The 26,867-nt window shown below is 38.5% G+C and overlaps 4 protein-coding genes across 15 annotated transcripts; 3 read left to right on the top strand and 1 right to left on the bottom strand.

Moving 5' to 3' along the window:
• The first annotated feature begins 1,380 nt into the window (after positions 1-1,380).
• LOC103429311 (ATP-dependent DNA helicase SRS2-like protein At4g25120) lies at positions 1,381-6,885 on the top strand. Its single transcript, XM_070825810.1, has 19 exons — positions 1,381-1,535; positions 1,643-2,222; positions 2,331-2,494; positions 2,580-2,778; positions 2,938-2,994; positions 3,078-3,183; positions 3,269-3,402; positions 3,535-3,609; positions 4,367-4,492; positions 4,585-4,653; positions 4,740-4,852; positions 5,049-5,114; positions 5,250-5,316; positions 5,700-5,750; positions 5,909-5,986; positions 6,173-6,382; positions 6,518-6,556; positions 6,638-6,688; positions 6,772-6,885. Exons 1-19 carry the CDS (start codon positions 1,381-1,383, stop codon positions 6,883-6,885), a joined length of 2,454 nt encoding a protein of 817 aa, XP_070681911.1.
• A 1,469-nt stretch (positions 6,886-8,354) lies between these two features.
• On the top strand, positions 8,355-10,286 carry LOC139187661 (ATP-dependent DNA helicase SRS2-like protein At4g25120). Its single transcript, XM_070825809.1, has 9 exons — positions 8,355-8,372; positions 8,442-8,498; positions 8,625-8,830; positions 8,924-9,017; positions 9,231-9,281; positions 9,441-9,503; positions 9,725-9,784; positions 10,024-10,086; positions 10,197-10,286. The coding sequence occupies exons 1-9, from the start codon at positions 8,355-8,357 to the stop codon at positions 10,284-10,286; spliced, it is 702 nt and encodes a 233-aa protein (XP_070681910.1).
• A 1,812-nt stretch (positions 10,287-12,098) lies between these two features.
• LOC103420607 (protein ORANGE, chloroplastic) lies at positions 12,099-23,101 on the top strand. Of its 12 annotated transcripts, none has more exons than XM_070825369.1 (14): positions 16,520-16,812; positions 17,309-17,820; positions 17,946-18,685; positions 18,811-18,957; positions 19,226-19,492; positions 19,574-19,776; positions 20,119-20,233; positions 20,343-20,459; positions 20,610-20,696; positions 20,902-20,978; positions 21,271-21,398; positions 21,521-21,657; positions 21,900-21,993; positions 22,403-23,101. In XM_070825369.1, exons 6-13 carry the CDS (start codon positions 19,583-19,585, stop codon positions 21,975-21,977), a joined length of 933 nt encoding a protein of 310 aa, XP_070681470.1. In that variant the 5' UTR covers positions 16,520-16,812; positions 17,309-17,820; positions 17,946-18,685; positions 18,811-18,957; positions 19,226-19,492; positions 19,574-19,582; the 3' UTR covers positions 21,978-21,993; positions 22,403-23,101. The 12 variants fall into 12 exon arrangements, with proteins under 12 accessions (XP_070681465.1, XP_070681463.1, XP_070681464.1 ...); XM_070825368.1 differs by having other exon boundaries at positions 18,811-19,111; XM_070825366.1 differs by having other exon boundaries at positions 18,811-19,492.
• LOC103420762 (uncharacterized) lies at positions 22,905-24,242 on the bottom strand. Its single transcript, XM_008358800.4, has 5 exons — positions 24,029-24,242; positions 23,839-23,931; positions 23,501-23,750; positions 23,283-23,348; positions 22,905-23,168 (listed from the first exon to the last, which is right to left on the bottom strand). The coding sequence occupies exons 1-4, from the start codon at positions 24,189-24,191 to the stop codon at positions 23,345-23,347; spliced, it is 510 nt and encodes a 169-aa protein (XP_008357022.2). The 5' UTR covers positions 24,192-24,242; the 3' UTR covers positions 22,905-23,168; positions 23,283-23,344.
• Between the last annotated feature and the right edge of the window lie 2,625 nt (positions 24,243-26,867).

The raw sequence follows: 26,867 nt of genomic DNA, 5'->3' as shown, positions 1-26,867 counted from the left end.
AGGAAGAAGTTTATATGTCTCAGCCCCAAGGGTTTGTGGATTCTACCTATCTAGATTATGTGTGCAAACTAGAAATGTCTTTATATGGTCTCAAACAAGCTCCCAGAGCCTAGCATGACAGGTTTTCAGGTTATTTGCCTAAACTTAGGTTCAAGTCATCATATGCAGATCCTTCTTTATTTGTCAAGTGTGATGGTTCATCAATTATTGTTCTCTTATTATATGTTGATGATATCATTCTCATTGGTAATGATGCTATGAAGGTTCAGAATGTTATTAGTCAGTTAACTAGTGAGTTTGGCATGAAAGATCTAGGTGTGTTGCATTATTTTCTTGGTTTACAGATTGAGTATCAGGATCAGGGACTCTTTGTTCATCAGACCAAGTATGTCAAAGAACTCCTTTAAAAGATGCATATGCTGGACTGTAAACCTTTTTTCCACACCTTGTCATCCTAATCAAAAGCTTTTGAATCATGGTAGTGAACCTGTTTCTGATCCTACCACTTACAAAAGTATTGTTGGGGCACTGCAATACGTAACATTTACAAGACCATATATTTCTTTTTATGTCAATCAAGTATGTCAGTTTATGCATTCACCCTTAGCCACTCATTTGCTGCTGTGAAACGTATTCTACGATATCTCAGAGGCACTATGTCTTTGGGATTGTGTTTTAAATCATGTTCATCTCAGTTGAAAGCCTATACAGATGCTGATTGGGCAGGGGATCCTAATGATCGTCGTTCAACCACGGGTTTTGTCATTTTTTGGGGAGATACTCCTATCTCTTGGAGTTCTAAAAGGCAGCATACAGTGAGTAGGTCTTCCACTGAAGCTGAATATAGAGCAATGGCTACAACCACTGCTAAGGTTATCTGGATACAACAGCTTCTTCGAGATTTGCATGTTGGTTCTCCTTATGTTCCAGTTTTGCATTGTGATAACATTTCAGCAATGGCTCTTGCCACTAATCCTGTATTGCACTCTAAAGCCAAACATTTAAAGATTGATTGCCACTTTGTTCATGAAAGAGTTCATCAAAGGACAATTTTTTGCAGTTTGTTACCTCTGCAAATCAATATGCCGACATGTTCACCAAAGGCTTGTGTTCACCCCAGTTCACTCGTAATTGTTCCAATCTCATGCTTGGCAATCTGCCACATGAGTTTGAGGGGAAGTTAGAGTGATGATACTATGAGTGCATAGGATTATGACAAGTGTTTATGTATGATTGGTAGTGGTCTTAGTTAGTTAGTGAGGCGTGTTAGAAATGTATAAATACCAAGAGTGGTAATTATTGTAGACAAGTTGAATGAAAAGAATATTATCAGCCTGGTCAGGCCGTCAGGCCAAATCCTCCGTTGGAATCTTCGAAGCAATGTCCAAGGAAAACGTTCAGGAATACGGCGGAGGGCTCACGGCGGAACAAAGAAACCGCATCTCTCGGAATTTCAGAGCCGCCAAGGCCCTCATTGATCGCAAACGCCCCCGCAACGACGCCGTTTCACCTGATCATCACCTCCCTCATACCAAGTAAGTCGTTCAGGAATCAAAGGTTTCATCTTCTTACTATTTTTTTGCTACTCGGCTGTTTTCTTGCTTCAATTTAAATCAATTCAATTGTGTTTTTCAAATTCCAGAATCTGTGGCGGAAATGGAATCCAAACGCCAACTCAGCTCAATAGAGTTCAAAGAACACCGCCTCCGATTTCCGCAAGCCGGTACAATTCAACGCGTGGTGAATATGGCAGTGCTTCGTGTTCCGGAAGCTTAAGCGTTAGCGGGACCGAATCAAGCGTGTCAAAATCGGATTCTTTCACAACTCCAATCAGACAACCGCAGTTTCTGACTTCATTTGATTCTTTCTCTGCATCTGGAATTCTTAACGATGATGATTTCGATGAGAGTATTTTGCAGGAAATTGACGCTTTAATCGAGCAGAAACCGAGTGTGGACATTCAGCGTGATGATATTGGGAGTTGTGGTAGTGACGTTAGTGCCGCATCAGCGCCGCCTTTGAGTAGTGAAAACCAAACAGATTCTGTTAACCATGGATGGCCTAACATGCCGGATGAGTATTTGAAGTATTTGCTTTCTCTCAACGAAAGGCAGCGCGAGGCAGCTTGCAGCGATATTTCAGTACCTTTGATGATTGTTGCCGGCCCTGGAAGTGGAAAGACTTCAACGATAGTTGGGCGCGTTCTAATGCTGCTCAATGAGGTGTTGCTACTTTCCCTCTAACTTTTTCTTTCGTAATTGTGTGTTTCTCTACATTTCTTGTTTATGATCGAAATCTTATACGTTTTTTTTTTTTTTTTGTGTTCTTAGGGCATTAGCACGTCGAACATTCTAGCAATGACTTTCACTACAGCAGCAGCTTCCGAGATGAGAGATCGAATTGGATCTGTGACTGGGAAAGCAACGGCAAAACTACTAACAATCAGTACATTTCATTCATTTTCATTGCAACTTTGCCGATCACATGCTGAGAAGTAAGCTATTGATTCACCTCCCTTGATTTTGAACACCATACATTTGGTGGTATAGCTGAGTCTGTTATGTTGGCTTGTGTTTTAGACTCGAGCGCAGACCAGAATTTTTGATATATGGACATGGGCAACAGAGAAGAGCAATCATTGAAGCTGTGCGGTTATCAGAAGATGAAAAGAGTAAAACGAATCTTAATGTTGCTATAGATGGGGAAGAGTCTAACGGCGTAACATCTCCACATCATTTTAAGGATGCATCAAAGAAATGGCTGAAGTTTGTGACACAGGTTAGTCATGAATACCAAATTTAATGTTCAGATTATTGTGGATTAAGAACTCTAATCATTCGATTTAAAAAATATTAGCTACAATCAAGCTAGAATGACCAATACAATGGTGTGTCTTACAATATGTGGCATTAGGCAATAAATTTATTTATGTTTCAGGCAAAAGCTTCTGGAAAGACTCCCGCTGAATGCCGAAGAATGGGTGATGTGACAGGAGTACGCTCAGAACTAGAATTTCAGATATCATTTCAGTTCTTTGAAACTATTGCTTATGAGTTTTAGCTCTCAATCTGAATCAGGGTGAAATTCTTAGGAATTACAATGATATCTTGAAATCGTGCAACGCTTTGGACTACCACGACTTAATTAGCTGCTCTGTGAAGCTGCTAAGTGATTTTCCTGAAGGTCTCTATCATCTAAGTATATTTCATTGATTTATCTAGTTTTACAAGTAATGCTAAATGTTGATACATGGTGTTCTCTTAATTAGTGTTGAAGGAGTGCCAGGAGTCATGGAAAGCTATTGTAATAGACGAGTTTCAAGACACAAGTGCTATGCAATATAGTCTTTTGCGGATTCTCGCCTCTCATAACCACATAACCATTGTTGGCGATGATGATCAGGCATGTTGTTGATTTATTATGGAAATCCAATGTTATTGCTCCCTCTCTCCCTCTCTCCCTCTCTCTCTCTCTCAGCTCATTCTAATCCAGCCCTTATCTGTTCTAAATCAAATAACATATATCCTGCTGCAGTCCATTTTCAGTTTCAATGGGGCGGACATTTCTGGATTTGATTATTTTCGTAAAGATTTTTCAAATTACAAAAAGGTTCGCTTCGCACTTGACTGCTATGTTATCTTATGTCATTCACAGTGTCTTTTTTCATTATATATAGTCAATGTATTAAAAGCATGAGGCGTGGGCGAGGCGTCCGAGGGATAGCCCAGCCTAGGCGTGAGGAGTGAGGCGATGCCTCACGGGACCTAAATTTTTTAATATATACACTGAGCATACACATATATTATATTAAAAAAAAGAAGATTATTAATCAATAATCATCCTGAGCACACACATATATTATAAATACATATACACACACATATATATATACATATATTATATTATATATATATATATATAATAGAGGATGAAAAGCACGATGAGCACACATATAACAATGCACGCAGACGGCACACACATCCATTATATAAAAAATAAAAATCAGAAAAGAAGGCAGAGAGATGATAGTGCAAGGAAGAGTATGAGCTAGTTAAAACCCTACCCAAAATTTGGGTTTGGGAGTAAAAAAAAAAAAAAAAAAAAAAAAAAAAATCCCCTGAGGCTCACCTAGGCGGCTCCAGTGGCGCCTTCTGGCGCTTAGGCGGCTCCGGCGACGCCTTCCTCCCACTCCCTGAAAACAGAGGCGGCAACCCTCAAGCCCAGCCTCACAGGGCACCTAGGCGCGCCCCGAGGCGAACCTTTTAAAACATTGTATATAGTATAGAACAAATATATTGTACAATTACAGGAAAGTAAGTTTTATTTTATGGGGTTCTGTGGGATTTGACATAACTTTATGGTTCAGATTAGGCTTAATAAAAACTTTCGGTCCACACGCTATATTGTGGAAGCTGCATCTTCTGTTATAAAAAACAATAAGAAGCGATGCCAACTAAAGAATGTTGACACGGACAATTCTTCTGGGTCTAAGGTACTTAATCTTTCCTTGCTCCAACAAGTACAATTTGATGTCATTTTTCAGTCCTTTTAGTTAGTGACACCGGTTTTACTGGCAAAATGTAGGTAATTATCAAGGAAAGTCACAATGAGGATGCACAATGTGCCTTTGTTGTCGACAAGATCCTGGAGACTGCATCTTGTTGATGTAGTATGTTTCTGGTACATTACGGTTTCTGGTACACTGTGATCTTGTTGATGTAGTATGTTTCTTATGGCAGGTAGTTAGAGCCATTGTTGCTATGATTAAAACAACTTTGCCTGGTTGTGATGATGGATCATATAGGCAAGTCTTCAAGGCTCTACTTGCTTTTGAGAAAGAGGAAAGAAGAAGGTACACGTTCAATGGCAATTGAATGAGCATCATATTCAATGTTCTTTTCAGCATTAAAGTTGTATATTCTTGCTATCCATTTAATCTTCTTTTTTTACACACTCAGCATCTAGGCTCACATCTCTGGATATCACTGTCTTTCTCTCTCTCTCTCTCTTCAGGTGATCGATTATATTGACAAAATTTCAACTCACAGAAAATGCAGCTTCATATCAGCTGCTTGTGACATCTTTAGTGCAAAAATTTCTGGTACCTTGAAGAGGTCTGTATGACAAGATGCTTTAACATTACATTTTTGCATGGTTAATTCAAGATATACTCATGTTTCTTTCTTATTGGTATTAGAGGCATTTAAGATCTTTTGGATGTACTGATTGGTCTCTTTACTTGATAATAGGACTCAGCTTACCCAAGGACGCAAGGTGCTGTTAACACTAGAGATGATTTCAAAACTTGTTCTCAGGGTAAATATATTCGGTAAATTGTAGCACCTCTTACGCATTGCTTATTGGCATGATGAGTAGGAGTAGTTCATGAATCTCAATGGATAAAAAGGATATATTTTCAAATTTTTGGCGAAGTGAGATTCTGTCTACTCTGGTGATTTTTTTAGTTTGATTTTAGTTCTCTAATTGTTGGAACTCTGTATACTTTTCATGCCTCCTTGTTATTAGAAGGAAGAGTATCTCTTGCTCCCTTGCATTATTCTTGATTCGTCAATATTAATCCAAAATGTTATAGTTTTTGTTAGATCTGTGTTTCCAAAGAGGTAAAGGTTGTTCTGTGGAATACCTATCTTTATTTAGTTGTGAATCTCTATGGTAGTCTCACTTATCAATGCACACAGGAACAATCGATTTCAGCTGTCATAACCTCAGTTGCGAATATGGTACCACAGGTTTGTCTTCCATTTCTCCAGAGTTGATATGTCATTTTTGAATCAAATTGCTTTTAATCATCTTTGAGGATGAGGATCACCATTCCATAACATTTTCTTCGTTTCATGCTTATATTCAATGCTTCTTAATAATTTATCGTTTGACTTTCAATTTTTAGAAGTACCGTCTTGAGCAACGTGCAGTCGTTGATGTAGATGGAGGAAAACTGCTGAATGAAGACAATGACATGAGATCTGTAAGTTTGCCGTTTGTGATGATTGTCATTTATACAAAAAGCTTAAATGACCCGCTGCTTGGAAAACCCTTTTTCCAGTCAACAAGGTCTTAAATGAATAATTTCTCTATTTTAGTTAGTTAATCATTGTTGTCACTTAAATCTTGGTCCAACCCTGTTGTTGTGATGCGATTATTCTCATTGCAGGTTCTTCAGTACCTACTAGACGACGTATCTGATTTCTTATCAACTCATTTTGTTGTGGGAAAAGGGGAGAGAGAAGTCGTAGCAGAAGAAAAAGGCTGCGTTAATTTACTCAAAGCTTTCATCGACTACATATCTGAGCGGGAGAGTGAAAATTTTCACTCCCGAAGACATGACAACCAAAGTTCTGTCACTTTGACTACTATTCATCAGGTTCTAGATCTTTTTGATATCCTCTTATGCGAACCTCGCTAACTCTTATACTTGCGATGATTTCCCTATTGGACTTCCTTTGGAGTTCTACAAAACATTCTTGGCTTACTGTCTTTCTTTTTCATTCTCTTGCAGTCAAAAGGTTTAGAGTGGGATATGGTTTTCATAATTAAGGTATTTGCCTTAACAAGTGGCTGTAATATTTTCCAGGTTGTTTATTTATTTATGTGTAGAGTTGAGGTGTTCTGTCATTAGATTTACGGATTAAACATGCCAATGCTATACCTAATTGATGGCTTGAAATTGGTATTCTGTTCTAGTATATTCATGACGATATCAACCTCTTCAAATCATCTTAGCTTGCTTTAATGCTCATGCCAATAACACAGGTAAATGAATCTGAGATCCCGTTCCATGAATTCAATGGCGTTGCAAAAGAAAATGGGACCTCCATTGAGATGTGCGGTAAATTGTTTAACATTTTTCAGTTATATGCAGATTAAACATGCCAATGGAAGATGGTTATGAATTCTTTGCGGACAGGCAACTTGTTACAATTTTTTCAGCTCCCAACTACTGTGGTGAGTTTGACAATGCTGGTGCGATGATGAGTGTAGATGAAAACTTAATGTGCTCTTTCCAGATTCTTAAGCCAGCTGAGAAAAAAGCCAAGTTCATGATGTCAACAAAAATGTGACGATTGCACTACCACTGCTCCAGTCTTGAACCAGGTCAGCTGATTATTGTTGCATTCACTAGCTCCGTGAGTGTGTGTGTGTGTGTGTGCGCGTGCGCGTCATGTCTACGTTATTGTTGTAGTTCTTGTTGTATGTGTGCAATTGAATGTGCAGCTATTTGGGAATATTATTACTTATTACGCTTCTCTGTGTGAGTGTGTGCGCCAAGCCATATGTCATCTATGTTATTGCTGTACTTCTTTTGCAAATTTTCTGGACGTGTGAAGGTTCATGTGCACCTATATGTGATTTTTATTATTCTTCTGTTATTCTTCTTATCCTTGGAAGGCTTGTGTAGTACAGAAGCTCTGTTAATTTGTTTATTAATCTAGAAATTCAAGCTCCATTGATTTCCTATATGGTCTTCAATCAGTTATGTTTCTTTTTCCTAGTTGTCTTCAAGCATTTTGGACCACTTTTATTTGAAAATGAAAACATTGAAGAGGCACTTTTAAGTTTTTACTTTGAAAAGGCACTTATAAATTTCTACTTTGAAAAGGTAGGTTGTTTTATTTGTACTTTAGAAATTAACATATTTCAGCAATTTTTATGCCACTTCATTGGAAGATAGTGTTTTTCCGTAATGTAGGTAAGGGTCCTTTCTCTCAACTTTAGGAGATACATTTTATAGTTTGACATTCATTGCTGTATTTCTTTTAGAATGGAAGGAAATAACTGGCCTTTCAATGAATATGATTTAGATTTCTCCGGTGGCACACCAAAATCATTTGTTAAGGCACTTTTTATTTTGCAAAATCATTGGATCATGTCTTCATTATTGTCGTCTAGTGTCAAACTATGAATAACCTTACGTGCTTGTTGACTCATGATCTGGTACAAGTCATTAGTATACTCTAGGTCTTGCAAGTCAGGATCGAATTTCCTTACTCAATAATCATCTAGCTACAATACTTGCATGTATTTAATACATCTAACGGTCATATATAATTTTTGTGAATATATGTATTTGATACAATTAGAGGTCGCACTTGGTGTGATGGCAAGTGCCTTCGCCCATGAGCGGTAGGTCTCGGGTTCGAGACTTGGGAGCAACCTCTCCATAAAATGGGGGTAAGGCTAGCTGACATTCACCTCTCCCAGACCCTGCGTAAAGCGGGAGCCTTGTGCACTGGGTACGACCTTTTAGTTATATGCAGAGCTTTGAAGTGTTAAGACGCCTATTATATGTTGCAATGACTCGTGCTCGAAAAAAGCTTTTCATTCTTTATGTTACGATGGATTCCAGTTGGCAGGTTCGTTTTAGCTTGAATTCCTGTCCTCCTTATTTTTTGTTGCTCTGACTGAGAAGGTGACTCCTTCAGATGCTTCAACCTTCGCGATTTCTGAAAGAAATTCCAAATCATCTACGAGAAGTCCAGGTGTGTATTACTGTTCATTATCCTTAGTTGTTCTGCTGTTTAGTCAAACTTACAAATAGTGAAGAATCTGAAGTGTTTCTAATCTTATTAAGTCTAGTGTGGATGAATGCAATTTTTGTTTTGTAGGCTGACGTAAGTACAGAAGGCTTGCAATCAAAGCATCATGACACTTCAAAAGAAACTACTCCGTCAACAGATGATCTCAAACCAAATCTCCTACCTTCTGAAGTTGTTATGGTGCAAAATGATCTCCATCATAGTAAATTTGACGTTGCCTCTGCAGAATTGATGGAATTTGGGGAGGAAAACCATGGAAATGGCTTCTTAAAAAGGTTTTGCTTGCAATTATGGGTATACTATTATAACTAGCATTTTTGGTTGGTTATGTTCATGTTTAACTTTATTCTTCTGTCACTGTGCAATAGATTCAGTGTGGATGAGAGATCGATTATCTCGCATGTATTTAATGACTGGGCTAAGAAGCAAGCATTTCAAGATCCTAAGAGATTACTTGACAAGGTGAATTGGATTTATATATAATCACAGTACTCAGTTGAGGCAGTAGAACTTATTTCATTTATGTCTGAGACCGGGGTATAGTTTCATTTTTGTTTGAGAGATAAGAATCATACTGTTTTGCCTTTAGACTTTTAACTTTGGATTGGTGGCAATGTGAATGCCGATGCTTAATGTTCTGACTACTGCTTATATTTTCTGTTGTACCTGTTACAGATTGGTTTTGTAATAGATGAACGCACACGAGCCAAGAACTACAAACACAAGGTCATAAATTTAGTCCTTTAACTTCCTGTTCAATAACTGTTCTTCCCTATTTTTTAACATGCCTCACCGCATGAAGAAGTTGTCGGTGTTTGAATACTTGTGTTTGGGTGTGATGCATCTACGTTTTTATATTACTGATTGACTCTATGTAACTCTCAGGACGGTTTGCGCTCACTGAAATCTTGCTTGAAAGATGAAGATGCATTTCATTATGCCCAATATGTAAGTATCTTGGTACTTTCCAGTTTGTGCTCTGAAAATTTCTGAAACTAAAAACAAAAGAATCACGGGATTTAGGATCTTGAATAGGCGAGCCTTCTTTTGTTTTCGTTAATATCTGTCGTAATATGCAACTACAGCTACTTTATTTCAATAGGTTTGTACACATAATTGGTATAATATGCTATCCAGCTCGACATCAATGTTATATTTCTTTGTAACAGGTTTTGAGATGGCAGAAAATACCTGCAGATCAACGCGCTCATTTGATGAGGGAAAAACAGGTTAGGTGTAAGACGGTTTCCTTTGTCAAACTTTGGTTGTTTTCGGTAGCAAACTATTGCTTTGTGTTTGAGAACCATTTGCCTTAACGCAGTCTCAACGTGGGACGTTTGATTCATCAAATCTAGAACTTTCGTCAATGGAATACTGAGGCATTTATATCTGTATTTTCTTCAATCATTGTCTGTAAATTATGTCCATTGTCATTGGTTTAAATCCGTACATATATTTATGCTTTCAGGAGCATTTCCAGAAGTTAAGGATCGAGAACTCAATGGGTTCATCCGAACCAACACCGAAACAGGTACACAAGACTCAAGCATTTGATTACCTTACTCCTTTCCTTGTGCACACATTGGTATCTAGGATGGTCAGGAGACCCAATAATATGTTTGTCATGCTGTGAATTACCAGATTTCTTATCTGCAAAGTTTGGGCTGCACCGTGGCTCCTACGTCGTGCCTCCATGCGTCTCGTTTGATCGAGCAGTACAAGTCATTATGATTAAAGATCGCCATTGTGATATATGTCGAAAGGCGATCATTTTGTAAAACTTTCTGCATGAATATTAAAGCCTTAAACAGATTACTCCAAGTAGAAGATTATGAACTTTTGTGCTGCCAACAACATTGTTCCTTTCTTCCTACAATCTGTCAGATTGTAGGATTGGCTCGAAATTTTGCGCACCCACCGGGTTTTCATTTGCAGTATCGAACGACAGTATCGATTGCGGTTGGCAAAGATGCCGACTTATAGAACAAACACCATTATAAACCTCGGTCAAAAAAACAAAAAACACACCATCATATATCAAGTAGAAGAACTAGTACAAATAATTTTGTTTTACTGTTTTCGAACTGAATTCTTCACGCATTATCATATAAGAAGTTTTCCCACCCAAAATTTTGTAATATATAGCAAATGTAAGATAGTAACGACTGACTTGGATACGAAGCTGGAGCTTCTATGATGAATGCGCCAACGATGATATGATCCCGGAAATAGACTTATGATGTACAGCTATAAACGAACCACATAATGCAGTTTACTACAGGTTCTCTAAGCCTGATCCTGATAAGCCGCCTAGCGCATTGGACAGCAAGTGGAACCAAAGTCGGCAAAACTACGGAGAACAGAAGGACGAATGACCGCACGATCTCCGGTGCAATGCTGAAAACTGCAGTGTTGTAAAGTAATGTTATTTGATTCAAAATCAGCTTATTTCCATTGAATTCGGATTTTTTTCAGATTTTCTTTGTAAGGATTTTAAAGATTTATGAATTATATCAGTTCATCGTACAACTTGCAGCTAAAAATTATTTTAAATTATTTTATTTAAAATGAAACATAAACAGTATTTGATGAAAAATGACCGCACAATATACAATGAACAAAAACAATTCACTTACACCCCAAAATCCTCACAAAAATTTGAAAAAGATTCTGTTGAATTTCCATCGATATTGAATTACAACAAAGCACTTCTTCAATAGCAACTGAGTCCTATAACCAGCTGTGGAAAATAGGCCGGCCCCTAGGAGTCTAGGAGCTATCTGCCAAAAGAAGACAAATAGACAGCAAAAAACGGAGATAGCTTTCGATGCTCCCGCTTTTTCATCCTTTGGAGTGCTCCCTTTCATTCAACACTTTGTGATTTAGTTACGCATTTATAAATAAATAATAAGTTTAATTTGATTAATAATTTTTAAGGTGATAAGATAGTTAGAAGATATCTAAATTAGAATTTATGCTTAAAATTAAAAATTTTGCTAATATTTCGTTAATTATTAGCATGTAAGTTACATATATTAAGTTAAAACGGAACTCTCATTTAATTGTTAGTACGTAGAGATTACATGTGAGACTAACTTTATCTTTTTAATATATATTCAATTGAGAATGTGAGAGATTTTAATGGATTTATAAATCCATTGATTTTTATGGAGTTTAATTGATTTGTAGAGATTCCATATAAAATTTTGATTCAATTCCCTCGAAATCTCATGGGAATATGTGAGATTTGTGGATACTTAAAATACACTACGTAATCTCTCCAATTCCCTCTAATTCTTTAACTTTCTCAAATTCTTTAAAATCAATTTCTAATTGAATACACATGGAATGTTATAAACTTTGAATACACCTGGATTTCTAAGGATTTTCATAAACTATTTTGAAATTCTAATTGAATACACCTAGAATTTCAAAAAATCACTTAAAATCCTAATTGAATACTCCTGAAATTATTAATTTCCTGAAACCCTCTCAGAATCCTAATTGAATACACCCTCTAAATCAAGAGGGTGTTGGGTAGGCAACTGTAGATTAAATTTACTACTTTGTCCCCTTTCTTCGCATTTTCTTGGGTTGAAAAATCCGAAGTATGCGGATTCCTTTCACACCGAAATTTCCTGAAGAAAATTCCCTTTTGCATTGACTCAGTGACTAATTTCCGGTGATCAAATTTGTAGATCTATTGAGTATTTCTGTACTTACAATTCTCTAGTCTTAGCGGCTCGATCATCGCTGACCAGGTGCGATCGATTAATAATGGCTGCTTCTTCTTCTTCATCTTCTTCTGGCCTTGGTTGCAAATACGATGTGTTCATCAATTTCAGAGGGGAAGACACTCGCAGGGGCTTCGTCAGCCATCTCTACAACGCTCTGGCTAAGAAACCAATCAACGCCTTCATTGATGCCGAAAAGCTCAGAAAAGGCGACCACCTTTCCGAGCTCCTGACAGCGATTCGAGAGTCAAGGCTTTCGATTGTAGTTTTCTCTCAAAACTATGCTTCTTCCACTTGGTGCTTGAAAGAACTCGTGCAAATCCTGGAATGCAAGGATACCAATAACCGGATTGTACTCCCCATTTTCTATGAAGTTGATCCGTCTGACGTTCGTAAACTCAAGAGAAAATTCGAGGAAGCTTTTGCTCAGCACTATCGTGATTCTAACGCTGAAATGGAAGAGGTTCAGAGCTGGAGATCCGCTCTTACAACTGCCACCAGTTTATCCGGCTGGGATTCGCGAAACTATGAGTAAATTCTAATTTGTTTTAGTTTCCTATTAATTTTTGGGATTTTTGTCACGTTTAGGGGTCATTTGATAAATATCTAGTTTTTAGTTTTAATTTCTGTTTTTTTTTTAAAACTAACAGATGAAAAAACCCATTAATTATTATTTGGTGGTGTTATTATATTGTTTTTTTTTTAATTTGACAGGAATGATGTGGTGCTTATTGAGGAAATTGTAGAAGATGTTTATAGGAAATTGATCGACATCTCATCAACATCAAGCAAAGATAATGGCTTGGTTGACATGGATTCTCACATGCATGAAATGCATCTATTATTATATCCTCCCGGAGGTGAAACGAATACTGTTCGCATTGTTGGAATATGGGGTATGGGTGGTTTAGGCAAAACAACCATCGCTAGAGCTGTTCATGATAAAATCGCTAGTCGATTTGAAGCTTGTTGCTTTCTTGAAAATTTCAAGGAAGGTTTCATGAAGCATGGCAAACTACATATGCAGGCACAACTTCTATTGAGTATCTCGAACAACAAGGTGGGGAGTTCTGACATATCGAGTAAAGGTTTTCAGGTGATGTTAGAAAGCCTTGGTCAGAGAAAAGTTCTTATTGTTGTTGATGATGTGGACGAATTAGAACAAATTGAAGCTTTACTTGAAGAGCCACATTCCTTTGGTGGTGGAAGCAGAATTATTATAACAACTAGAGATTCGCAATTACTAAGCATAGCTGATGTGATATATAATCCCAAGATTTTGAGTGATTCTGGAGCTCTGAAACTCTTTAGGCGGCACGCCTTCAGAAAAAACCAACCCACCAGAGATTATGATGATCTCTCGAATCATGTCGTAGAATATGCTCAAGGCCTGCCTTTAGCACTCAAAGTCTTGGGAGCTTTTCTTGGTAACAAAACTATACGCGAGTGGGAAGATGAGTTAGAAAAAATAAGGAAAATCCCGCGAAGGGGAATTCATGATGTGCTTAAATCAAGCTTCGATGGACTAGATGACAAGGAGAAGGACATCTTTCTAGACATTGCATGTTTCTTTAAAGGGATGGAGAAAGACTGTGCAGCCCGAATTCTGGAAGATTGTGGTTTCCATCCTTATACTGGAATAAGAGTTCTAATCGATCGAGCACTCATAACTGTCTCAGGGGAGGGGGAACTGGAGATGCATGATTCATTAGCGGAAATGGGTCGGGAAATCGTCCGCCAAGAATGTATCAAAGAGCCTGGGAGACGAAGTAGGTTGTGGAGTTATGAAGATGTTCATCACGTGCTATCTCAAAATACGGTGAGAAATCTTTTTCTTATGCAATTATTAGTAGAAAGCTTCAACTTTTGACCAAAATCAATTTCTTAGGCCCATTTGATAACCATTTTTGTTTTCAATTTTTTATTTTTAGTTTTCATTGTTTTAATAATGAAAATTGAAAACAATTAAATAGAAAATGAAATGATTATCAGACGGCTCCTTAAGAAACAATCATTAATTTCATAATCAAAACTAATTTCTCTGTATTTTCCTTTACTTTGATTTGCACAGGCTACAAAAACAGTTGAAAGCATAATTGTGGATTTCTCGTACTCAGGCTGGCCATGCTTAAATGCTGAAGCTTTTGTTAGAATGACTCAACTAAGACTTCTCAAGATCAGTCATAGGCACTTAAATGCTGAATCTGTTGTTAGAAGGATTCAACGAAGACTTCTCACGATCGGTCTTCATGGGAACTTAAATGCTCAACGAAGACTTCTCGAGATCAGTTATAGGCACTTCGTTTTTAAAGATGAGTACTGCAAACAACACCTGTTTGGGTCCTTAAAGTTGCTTAACCTGAGGTATCTCTCCTGGCTTGGTTTCCCTCTCAAGTCTTTGCCATCCAACTTTCAATTCGAAAATCTTGTTGAACTTGACATGCAATGTAGTCTCATTGACCGACTTTGGGAAGGAACCCAGGTACGTACAATCATTTACATGTATTTGTATCTTTTAAATGTTTGGGCTTTGAGTGAGATGTCTTATTAAGTAATGCATGTTTTCCTGAATGTTTGAACAGACGCAGGAAAAGTTGAAATTCATCAATTTAAGTTATTGTCAATCCCTTAAGGAAACCCCTGACTTCACAAATGTGCCAAATCTTGAGAGGCTAATTGTTCGAAGTTGTATAAGCTTAGTTGAGGTTCACCCGTCTATTTCGACTCTTACAAACCTTGTTTTATTGGATCTGCATGGGTGCAATGAACTTAAGATTCTACCTAGCAAAATTTGTATGAGATCTCTCAAAACCTTGAATCTTTCTGACTGCTCCAGTCTTGAGATGTTTCCAGAGATTTCAGAAGGTATGGAGGAGTTAGAAGAGCTTAATTTATCCGGGTCAAAAATTAAAGAATTGCCCCTGTCAATTAATAATCTCTCGGGGTTGAGTCATTTCAACCTAAAAGATTGCAAGGAACTTAAGATTCTACCTAGCAAAATTTGTATGAGATCTCTCAAAACCTTTAATCTTTGTGACTGCTCCAGTCTTGAGATGTTTCCAGAGATTTCAGAAGGTATGGAGGGGTTAGAAGAGCTTAATTTATCTGGGTCAAAAATTAAAGAACTGCCCCTGTCAATTAATAATCTCTCGGGGTTGAGTCATTTCAACCTAAAAGATTGCAAGGAACTTAAGATTCTACCTAGCAAAATTCGTATGAGATCTCTCAAAACCTTTAATCTTTCTGACTGCACCAGTCTTGAGATGTTTCCAGAGATTTCAGAAGGTATGGAGGAGTTAGAAGAGCTTAATTTATCCGGGTCAAAAATTAAAGAACTGTCCCTGTCAATTAATAATCTCACGGGGTTGAGTCATTTCAACCTAAAAGATTGCAAGGAACTTAAGAGTCTTCCAAGCTGCATTCATATGAAATGTCTGAAAACCTTTAATCTTTATGGCTGCTTCAGTCTTGAGATGTTTCCATCGATTTCAGAAGGTATTGAGGGGTTAGAAAAGCTTGATTTACCCTGCTCAAAAATTAAAGAACTGTCCTCGTCAATTAATAATCTTACGAGGTTGTGTCATTTGAATCTACATAATTGCACGGAACTTAAGAGTCTTCCAAGCAGCATTCGTATGAAATCTCTCAAAACCTTTAATCTTTCTGGCTGCTCTAGTCTTGAGATGTTTCCAAAGATTTCAGAAGGTATGGAGGAGTTAGAAGAGCTTAATTTATCCGGGTCAAAAATTAAAGAACTGCCCTCGTCAATTAATAATCTTACGGGATTGAATCATTTGAATCTAAAAGATTGCAAAGAACTTAAGAGTCTTCCAAGCAGCATTTGTCAGCTCAAGTCCCTTTTCTCTCTCTCTCTTTCCGGTTGTACAAAATTTGAGTTGTTTCCAAGCATTGAAGAAAATATGGAAGGATTAAGAAGTCTTTTCCTGGATGGAACATCTATTAAAGAGCTTTCCCCCTGGATTGAACGCCTTACGGAGCTTCGGTATTTATATTTGAGAGACTGCAAAAGCCTTGTACATCGTCCCAACACGCTCTGTAATTTGTATTTTCATAGCCCTCTCGAGGACGCATATCGCCGTCTTGGCTGACTCCCTTTCCACCGCAACCCCCCAATTTATAGGTAATCAAAATTCAAACCCTATTTTTGATTCGGAATTAAAATTCGAAATTTGGGATATTTTATTATCTGAATAAAGAAATAATTTTCAGGGGTTTTGGGTACTCTCTGCTGATAAACACATGGATACGAAGCTCTGATTTGAAGCAATCAATCGGACACTACACCGCGTTGCGGCGGCTTTGGTGGAATTGGCGTGGTCAGACGGCTAGCCACGGCCGCATATTTTGAAATCCCAAGAGGTGGCATTTTCCAAGGAGAGGTACATAACTCCACCTCCGGATTCTTTTGATTTGTGCTTGTGCAGAAACTGTGAAGATATTGGTATGTCAATTCCCGTTGCTAACTTGCTAATGCCACCGGTGCTCCTCCAATTTGGTGAAAGGTACTTTGCATTTCCTTTTATCTTAACGTTTCTATATCTGCAAATTACAGTGGATGAACGCTCTGAATTTGTGTAAATGACTTTTTTTTCTTCTGGTATATGGGGGGCATAATGATGGGATTTTCAATTGCTTGTCGTATGAATCATCAGCAAACTCTGCATTCATCAGTAAAACCACGGTATTCAATACAACGAACAAGAGCTGCTATGCAGCCTTTTAAGTTTTACAGAAAAATGAATAGATGACATCCGTCTTGCCTTAACAAATACAATGGAGAAGTTACAACTCAAACTGTTAAAGTTTTCCACCAATCTTTGTGCACCATTGATAGTGATGCCAGTTTTAGTTGCATGCTCACATAAAATCTGCCAAAAATATACATATGTCAAGATTTTAACACCCTTGTGCACCACTTATTCCTCTAGCGAGTTTGATCTTTAAGTTTCTTTTGTTGGAAAAATTTGATCTTGAAGTCAGGCACACATGCTTTTGCAGGGAAGATGTATGAGATTGGATCGTGTGGAATTAGCAGCCTAAAAGGGCACATCAAGAGGAGGAATAAATAAGAGCCTCAATGAGTTCATCTCCCTCTTTGGAAGAATGTCCCTTGTACCAACTAATGCTAAAGCTGTAGACGCTAGAATTGAATGGTTCTAGTAGTTTCAGGTTACATTTATATATTTCTAGCATCTGTATATGTGCTGTTTGGGGGACGTTATCGCCAGGGCCGACCCTGGTCCAGTGCAAACAGTACACCTGTCCAGAGCCGAAATTGTTTTGGGGGCACTTCTTCCTTCACGAATCGGGACAGCGGTGTCCTGAGCCTTTCTTCCAGACCAGTGCCCTTCCGTCCCAGCTTTCCTTATCAGCCTCTTGACCTCCGAAATCGCTGCAGAAATCGCCCAAAACTCGACTGAATTTTACAGAATCGGTTGCCGTCGTCACCGCTGCAGTCCCTCTGTGCGCAGCTCATTGAGCTTTCTGGGTACTCTTGCTCCGAGCACACAGTGAGTACTATACTAATATTTCACTAAATAAATGCCCATTTATATGTTTAATTGTTAATTTTGTGATTAAAGTGAGTGACTTTGAGATACCCAGATTGTTGAATCCACTGCTGCTTGTTTTCCAGATTCAGACGAAAGATGGGTACTTACTGGGTTTGAGATGTGAAGGACTAATAGAAGTCGTGTTTGTTACTGCAATTTCTACTTGGTTTGAGATGTGAAGGACTAAAAAGATTGTTATGGTGGGGAGTGTTCCCCGTAAATGATCTGTGAGTAAAATATTGATTCTGTGGACGCCTGATTAGTGAAAAGCCATACTTTCATAGCTCCTTCCAATTTTTTCAACATATTGGTCCTACCAAGAGGTTATTTCAAATTTTGAATGTATAGCTCACTATTTGGTGCCTCAACGATTTCATCTCCCTCTTTGGAAGAATGCCCCTTGTACCAACTAATGCTAAAGCTGTAGACGCTAGAATTGAATAGTTCCGGTAGATTTTTCTAGCATCTGTATATATACTGTTTGGAGAAGGACGTTATCGCGATTCAGGGCCGGCCCTGGCTCAGTGCAAACAGTGCACCTGTCCAGGGCCGAAATTGTTTTGGGGCACTTCTTCCTTCGTGAATTGCGATAGCGGCGACCAAAGCCTTTCTTCCAGACCAGTGCCCTTTGGTCGCGGCTTTCCTTATCAGCCTCTTGACCTCCGAAATCGCTGCAGAAATTTCCCAAAACTCGACTAAATTTTACAGAATTGGTCACTGTCGTTCACCACTGCAGTCCTCTGTGCGGTCGCTGTCGTTCACCACTGCAGTCCTCTGTGCGCAGCTCATTGAGCTTTCTGGGTACTCTTGCTCCGAGCACACAGTGAGTACTATACTAATATTTCCCTAAAAAAATGCCCATTTATATGTTTAATTGCTAAATTTGTGATTAAAGTGAGTAACTTTGAGATACCGAGATTGTTAAATTGACTGCTGCTTATTTTCCAGATTCAGACGAAAGATGGGTACTTCCTGGATTTGAGATGTGAAGGACTAATAGGAGTCATGTTTGTTAGTGCAACTTCTGTACGGTTGAGATGTGAAGGACTAATGAGATTGCTCTGGTGGGGAGTGTTCCCCGTAACTGATACGCGGGTAAAATATGGATTCTCTGGACGCCTGATTAGTGAAAAGTCTTACTTTCATAGCTCCTTCCTATTTTTTCAACATACTGGTCCTACTAAGTTGATTATTTCAAATTTTGAATGTATAGCTCACTATTTGGTGCCCCCTGATCTGAAGTTTTCAGGTTCTGTTGAAATTTCCTTTCTTGAAAAGAACAATTGGGCAAAGTGATGAACATCCATGGGATACATTTTAACTCAATTGAACTTGGTTACTGGCTTTTCTTGATCTTAACCAGGTGATGCATGATTCTTAAATTCTCCAGAAGAATCGCTGGGATTCGTCCTTGCAGATGAAGGTTTCGATGTATGGGTAGGGAATGTGTGTGGAACACGTTGGAGTCTGGGACACTCATCTTTATCAGAAGAGAGAATAAGATTTATGCTTTACTGTAGAAATTTTGGAATTGGAGTTGGCGGGAATTGGCTCTATTTGATCTACCAGAAATGACGCGTTGCATTATTCGACAACAAGCTCCAAAATCTTTGTTGCTGGACATTCACAGGTCTTACACCTCTTCATATACTTCACATCTCCTTCCCTTGCTGCTACTTTTGGTGTTTACTCAATTTATTCATGTTATTAGGGAACAATCATGTCTTTAGCTGCTCTCATCCAGCCGGATATGGCAGAACTGGTTGAAGCTGCCGCTCGTCTGTACATTATATGCAGCGAATGGGGCGTCAACATTTTGGATTCAATATGTGATGGCCATGTTGACTGCTTGGAGTGGTTGTACATGATTTTGTTTTTGATCGTCGGAGTTTCGGTACTATGTCCTTCCATAATGTAATAGTTTCGAACTCGCTCTTTAACAATATAAATTTTCTTTTAAAAAAAAATGCATGCACAGAAAAAAAAAATTTAATGTGACATACTACTCGAATCTAACGACACCAGGTGCACTAAAAAATTAACAGAAGGTGGAAATTTAAAGTTCCAAGCTTTGGATTGTTACTTTGCACTGTGAAATTTATGAGATTGCAGACAGCTTATTAGTCCTTGAAAGTTTGTAACTTTATGTGAAAAACCTATGTGATTTATTTGCTGTTGATGTTATTTAACCCAACAACTATACGGAAATTGCTTTGTAGCTTGTAATTTTTAATTTTTACATGCTTAATGGTGCAGATTTTGTATCATAGAGGGGCCTGAAACAGTGCAGGATTTTGCCACAATGGAGCTGCAGGAAATTCAAGATAATATTCGGAGTCGTCGCAACAAAATTTTCTTGCATATGGAGGAGGTGAGAGCAATTGCTAGTTGCTACCACTTTCTCAGTGTAGCATGTTTTAAATTACTCTCCAATTGCCATTAGAAATGTGTTCTTTAAGAATGAGCTTCGATATGCGTAGGTTCGCAGGCTGAGGATACAACAGCGGATTAAACGTGCAGAGCTTGGAGCGGTAAATGAAGATCAAGAAAACGAACTTCCTAGTTTTCCATCGTTCATTCCATTTTTGCCTCCCCTGGTAAGCTGGTGCCCCTGTGAAGACATGTATTTTCATATCCCCGACATGTTTTAGCCATATTTTGTTGTAGCCTTTTGTCGATTCATAAAAAATTGCGAAAACTAGTGTTTGTGCAAAGTATTAATCACAAGGTGAATTCATTGCTTGCAGAGTTCAGACAACCTTAAGCAGTATTATGCTGTTTGTTATTCAATTATTGCGGGGTTTATCCTTTTCGGTGGCCTCATAGCACCCTCCGTAAGTTCTTTATGCATTAACTTGTTGTAATTAGTTTTAACAGTTATCATAAACATTATTTTCTTTTACTGGTCCGACAATATGGTTTGGAATTTGCAAGTAAAAAATGAGGAAACATATCAAAATAAGTGTAGTTGTTGCTTATAAAACATGGATTCGGTTATGTTTGTAACTCTTTGCCTACAATTACCTTTACATCTTTCAGTTGGAGTTGAAGCTGGGAATAGGAGGCACATCATATAAAGACTTTATAGTAAATATGCATCTGCCGTTGCAGTTGAGGTATTGCTCATATCTCAGGCTATTAACCCTCCTGTTCTCTAGTAATTATCGTTTTGAAATTTTGTACCATCTATCGTGTTATGAATCTTTAAATTCGATTGTTGCTGTTTTCCGTCTGTAACGTAGGAATCAAATGCTTTGGGAACCGATATAGTCAAATTTTACGAGGATCCTCAATTTTTACACATTAGAAAAACCTAGGATGTCATCTTTCTTGAAACGAAGCTAAATAATGTTGATACTATGTTGTTACCAGTTTCGTTTATTGATCTCCTTTACTTTCAAACTGCAGTCAAGTTGATCCCATAGTGGCGTCATTCTCTGGAGGAGCAGTCGGAGTGATCTCAGCATTGATGGTAGTTGAAATAAACAATGTGAAACAGCAGGAGCATAAACGATGCAAATATTGTCTTGGAACTGGTGTGATAATGTCCTATATTTCTGACTTTTAGTTTTATGTACTGTAGCTTTAAATATATACGATGGAGATGTTCGGATTGGTTTCGTATGTCAACTTACCTGTGTATTTGATACTTACGCAGGATCTCTTGCTTGTGCTCGTTGCTCCAGCACTGGAACCCTTGTTCTTACTGAACCAGTATCGACAGCTGATGGCGGAAACCAACCCCTATCTCTGCCAAAAACTGAACGATGTTCAAATTGCTCAGGAGCGGGAAAGGTTAGACATATAATTATGTCCGTTGAATGTTTATTGCATACTAAATTCCTTTTAGTGCCTGCCGCTTAGATGCTCTATATTCACATGTTTGGTGATACTTCTATTTGTCGGGCATGTGAAAGACAATTCAGAAGAAAAAAATTGCACTGGAAATGAAGTTTAAGATTAATTTAGTAGCAAAATTTTGAGAGATGACTTCCAAATGGCAGCTATATCTAACATTGCGTCTGTAAATGTGGCAGGTAATGTGCCCGACATGCCTTTGCACTGGAATGGCGATGGCAAGTGAACACGACCCTCGGATCGATCCCTTTGATTAGAAGTGGAGCGGCATCGGTAGTCGTTCCCTTACCACTTACAACCTTCTTTCTTTCTTTTGATGCAAATGCAATACATACATCCTCTCATAAGTCGTGTCATAAGCAAGGAACTTCTGTATACATCAACTGTTAAAGAATTTGACCAGACATCTGATTGCGATTCAAAAGTTTTCTTCCCTTGTTCAACTTTGTTTTAAAACATCTTTCTGGGGAAGAATCAATTTCTTTCGAGGTATCGTTGTTGTGCACGGAATCAAAACTGCTTTGTTGCTCGTCACAATTTTGGAGAAAACGTTGGAAAAGTGGCAACACACACACACATATAAACATAACTTGAACTTAGCATGCATTTTGCACAACAAATACTTGTAATATCAAGATATACAGACAACAGAATGAAAATGCTAACTCTGCCAAGTTTATAGTGGAACCGAACCACAACAGCAAATAGAGACACAACGGAAATCTTGATGGCACGCCAGCTCCGGGGTTACTCAATTTCACCGGAGAGGAGGCCGGGAGCCATCACACCAAGTTTGAAGTGGAGATGGCAAAGAGTAACGGGAATGAAGGACTAGTCCGCATCAGATGCTGTTACAACGATAGAGGTGGAGCTCTCGCATACAAAAACGAGTAGTACACTGAAGTACTCCAACATTTCGTCGGTATTTTAAGTTTGGTAGGTCAACGGCAACATCCAAGCCGGCTTTCCGGTAATTGCAGATGACGGAAAGGTCAAGAGTGGGTTTACATTAGCATTCAAGTTTGGAGAATCCGAGACAATACCAAGTAATGCACAGGAGGGTGCGTGCAAGGTTGTTCCGACACCCTTAGTAGCTGGTAAGTAATTACCATCAACATGGATGATGACGTTTACACTGGTGCCAATACCTTCGACAAGAAGTTCGACACCAACGAAGAAATGTCTTCTCATCCAATGCTCAGCCATATATTCTCGGAATTTCACAATACAGTTAAATGGCTACATTATTCTTCAGAAAATTTACATATTTTGTGTGTTTTATTACCAATCCTACATTCGATATCGATACCATTGAATTTACTGGTAAAAATACATTTCTGTAACGATCCTCCGATGGTAGATCTTCGTCTTTCTTCTTCAACCACTTTGTTCAGGGAATTGCTGATGTCACCCAATGCTCAAGCTACCGAGATGTGAGGGCGTGGATCCTGTGATCACCAAGACCCCATCAAGTGAATTAGTGTTTTGAGAAATCGTTTGATCCAATATATTGTCATACATTCAGGAACCGATTCGAGTTTGAAAAGCACGAAAAAGCTAACCTTGTAAAATTCAGGAAGATTGTGAAGCTTATACACCTCATTCACAGCTTGAATCTGCTTTGTTATCTGAAATCAATGGAAGTTAAAATATTTCAGACTTGTAGACAATGAAAGCTGATTCAACCGTGCATTTATACGAAAACAGGCTTACAGAATTATGTTAAATAACAGAACTAAATTCACGCAATGCAGACAAGAGAATGTAAATGTAACCATACCGCCTCTGAATCTGAAGCTTCTGCCGCAGCATTGTCACCAAGGAATCAATCTGGTGCACCCGCATCGGAACAGTTCTTCCGAGACTTATATGGAACTCTCTGCCTAAAGCAACTTGTTCAAGCTTGTGCTCGTCCTTACGCAGAATGTCAAGCGGGAAGTCAACGTCAACCGCATGGAGACCAGGCAGCAGAGAAGCTAGCTTGTTCAAAAACAAGGCCATCTCTTTCCTTGGTGCTGGTGGTATATAAACTGGAACCACACAATTAAACAAGCAAAAACTAAGTGCAAAGCGATCGCATTTGCTAATGGAGCTGAAAATTTCGAGAATTTTGATAACCTGGGATGTATACATGTACTGCGTAGTTCCCTTCGACGTGAGGAAAGTTCCGAACTCTGCTCGGCTGGGCGCTTGCCGATAAGTCCAGAAATTCTTCGGAGGCAAAACATCAAACACTTGGTGGGCAACTCGGAAAAAGCCATCACAACAGAAAGCTAAAAGATGAAAATTGATGGGAATCAGAGGTTACCGAAGGAATTGGGGCTGTCGAGAAGTGACAGAGGAGGTGGAGGCAGCGCAGGGGTCGGTTCTTGAGGGTTGTTGAGCTCCGGAGGTGGTGGTGGAGGTGGAGCCGGCGACTCGGAGTCTGAGCCCGACGACGAGTCTCCGTACGAGGCAATCAGGGCCTCCATTTCTCTCTCGCGCTAAAAGCGTACGTTCTTAATTTGGGTAACTAGAAGTAGAACGAGAAGACCGGAGATAATGGGCCTCATAATTGGGCCCACTAGGCCCAGGCCCGAGGTCCGTGATTTCGAACAGCGCGATTAGGAGGGAAAAAAAACCAAAGAGAAACGTACACATTTGGTCTTCTTCGCTCCTTCTTTCTAGGGTTGCAAAGGCCATTCTGCAAATATGTGATCGCAAAGGTCATTCTGCATTGAATTGTTTTCAACATGGATGTCAAATTTGTCACAGAGGTTGTCATGTTGCTGCTACTTGCTTTGATCAGAATAAAAATTTCACAGGCACATCAGAGCATTTCTCTTAGGGTTTATCCTCATCTATGCCAACTCCAATGCCTACTGGGTCATATGGTGAAGCACCTAGCTAGAATCCATGTGGTCCTTCACAAGGCATGATTCCACAGTCTAATAGCTCACAGTTTCAGTATCTTGTCATACCACATATGTATCTATTAACTATATCCTCACAAAATCCTCCTCTTGCTATGCAAGCACGAGCTGGTGCATCATCCTCAACTCTTCAACAAGATTTCTGGTTTCTTGACTTGGGAGCAACTAACCATATGACCTCAGATTTGTCAAACTTGCACATGACAATAAATTTATCCATCAAATGATATTGTGACCAGTGCTAGTGGTGAAGGTTTAGCTGTCAAACATATTGGTTCCTCTTCTCTTCTCACTTAGTCACATAATTTCAAGTTAAACTCTGTGTTACATGTTCCAAAACTGTCACAACACTTATTATCTATGAATCAGTTGTGCAAAGATAATCAGTGTCGTTGTATCATGGATGATGTTTCTCTCTGTCTACAGGACAAGGTCACCGGGAGAGTGCTATTCCAAGGGCTGAGTAATAATGTTGTCTATCCACTTCCCATAATCAAACCACAGAGGTCTATTTCTCCTGTTTTTAATCCAGTTGCATTTGTGGGTCAAAAGATTTCTTCTACATTGTGGCATTGTCAATTAGGCCATCCTACACATTCCACTGTCACTGCAGCACTTAATAAGTCTTGTATATCTTTTCCTTGTAACTCTCAATCTCATACTTGTAATGCTTGTTTGCAAGGCAAGTTTACCAAGCTCCTTTTTCCTGTAATTGCTTCGAAGTCACTTACTCCATTTGAAGTAATTCACATAGATGTTTGGGGTCCCTCACCTAGTTTGTCTATAGAAGGTTACAAGTATTATGTTTCCTTTATTGATGAATGTACAAGATATACCTAGATTTTTCCATTAAATAATAAAGTTGCAGTGTTCACTGTTTTTGTCAACTTTCTTGCTTCTGTCTCGAATTATTTTGATGCTCATGTAAAAATTTTGCAGAGTGATGGGGGTAGGGAATATGTTAGTACTCAGTTTAAGCAATTTCTTCTTACCAAAGGCATTGTTCATAAAAAATCTTGTCCTTATACCCCATAACATAATGGGTTGGCTGAGAGAAAAAATCAACATATTGTCGAAACAACTATTACCTTTTTACAACAAGTTTCATTACCTTCAAAATTCTAGTTCCATGCCTGTGCCACTGCTACTTTTCTTATAAACAAAATGCCCACACCTACCCTACATATGCAGTCTCCTTTTGAAATGCTATATAAATCTCCACCTAAGCTTGATCATTTGAGATTTTTTGGGTGTTTATGCTATCCTTCATTGAAACCCTATAGAAGCAATAAACTTGAACCTAAAACTACTAAGTGTATTTTTCTGGGGTATGCTACACAATACAAAGGGTATATTTGCTTCTCTCTCAAAGATCATAAACTATTAGTATCTAGACATGTTATTTTTTATGAATCCAAGTTTCCTATAGACTCTAATGCTTTGGGTTTCAATCCTCAAGTTACTTCTGGTCATTCTTCCTCACCAGTGTCTGTTGTGCATTCAAACACATTCATTCATCCACCTAGTGTTTCTTCCACATTTCCATTTATTGGACCTCGGTCTTTTTCTAGTGCAGTCAAGTGTGTTCAATGGCAAAATGCCATGAAAGAAGAGATGGATGCTTCATACTTGGAAGCTTGTGCCCTTAGCACCTGACAAAAATCTTGTTGGTTGTAAATGGATTTACAAGATTAAGAGAAATCCAGATGGTTCAGTGGCTAGGTACAAGGCTAGAATTGTAGCTAATGGGTATTCTCAAGAAGTTGGTATTAGCTATTATGAAACCTTTAGCCCTGTGGTCAAACCAACCATAGTTCGATTGGTTTTATCCTTGGCTGCATCTCATAATTGGAAACTCAAACAGTTAGATGTCAATAATGCTTTTTTGCATGGCTTTCTTGATGAAGAAGTTTATATGTCTCAGTCCCAAAGGTTTGTGGATTCTACCTATCCAGATTATGTGTGCAAACTAGAGAGGTTTTTATATGGTCTCAAGCAAGCTCCCAGAGCCTAGCATGACAGGTTTTCAGGTTATTTGCCTAAGCTTGGGTTCAAGTCATCATATGCAGATCCTTCTTTATTTGTCAAGTGTGATGGTTCATCAATTATTGTTCTCTTATTATATGTTGATGATATCATTCTCACTGGTAATGATGCTGTGAAGGTTCAGAAGGTTATTAGTTAGTTAACTAGTGAGTTTGGCATGAAAGATCTAGGTGTGTTGCATTATTTTCT

The sequence above is a fragment of the Malus domestica genome, chromosome 07 (genome assembly GCF_042453785.1).
Source record: "Malus domestica chromosome 07, GDT2T_hap1".
Taxonomy (NCBI): domain Eukaryota; kingdom Viridiplantae; phylum Streptophyta; class Magnoliopsida; order Rosales; family Rosaceae; genus Malus; species Malus domestica.
Note: the sequence above shows the minus strand (reverse complement) of the source record. Positions and strands in the feature narration are given on the sequence as shown.

What these genes read in the sequence shown, in the direction of transcription:
- LOC103420762 (XM_008358800.4), bottom strand. Translation starts at nt 24,191, where the DNA reads ATGGAGGCCCTGATTGCCTCGTACGGAGACTCGTCGTCGGGCTCAGAC. An exon ending in CGACAGCCCCAATTCCTTCG is followed by an intron (nt 23,932 to 24,028) that starts GTAACCTCTGAT and finishes TTGCCTCCGAAG; the next exon opens with AATTTCTGGACTTATCGGCA. An exon ending in AGTACATGTATACATCCCAG is followed by an intron (nt 23,751 to 23,838) that starts GTTATCAAAATT and finishes GTGTGGTTCCAG; the next exon opens with TTTATATACCACCAGCACCA.
- LOC103420607 (XM_070825362.1), top strand. Translation starts at nt 12,333, where the DNA reads ATGGCTGCTTCTTCTTCTTCATCTTCTTCTGGCCTTGGTTGCAAATAC. An exon ending in ACGTGCTATCTCAAAATACG is followed by an intron (nt 14,109 to 14,360) that starts GTGAGAAATCTT and finishes TGATTTGCACAG; the next exon opens with GCTACAAAAACAGTTGAAAG. An exon ending in GACTTTGGGAAGGAACCCAG is followed by an intron (nt 14,772 to 14,871) that starts GTACGTACAATC and finishes ATGTTTGAACAG; the next exon opens with ACGCAGGAAAAGTTGAAATT.
- LOC139187661 (XM_070825809.1), top strand. An exon ending in ATCATCTACGAGAAGTCCAG is followed by an intron (nt 8,499 to 8,624) that starts GTGTGTATTACT and finishes TTTGTTTTGTAG; the next exon opens with GCTGACGTAAGTACAGAAGG. An exon ending in CCAAGAACTACAAACACAAG is followed by an intron (nt 9,282 to 9,440) that starts GTCATAAATTTA and finishes TGTAACTCTCAG; the next exon opens with GACGGTTTGCGCTCACTGAA.
- LOC103429311 (XM_070825810.1), top strand. Translation starts at nt 1,381, where the DNA reads ATGTCCAAGGAAAACGTTCAGGAATACGGCGGAGGGCTCACGGCGGAA. An exon ending in GGCTGAAGTTTGTGACACAG is followed by an intron (nt 2,779 to 2,937) that starts GTTAGTCATGAA and finishes TTTATGTTTCAG; the next exon opens with GCAAAAGCTTCTGGAAAGAC. An exon ending in ACAATTCTTCTGGGTCTAAG is followed by an intron (nt 4,493 to 4,584) that starts GTACTTAATCTT and finishes GGCAAAATGTAG; the next exon opens with GTAATTATCAAGGAAAGTCA.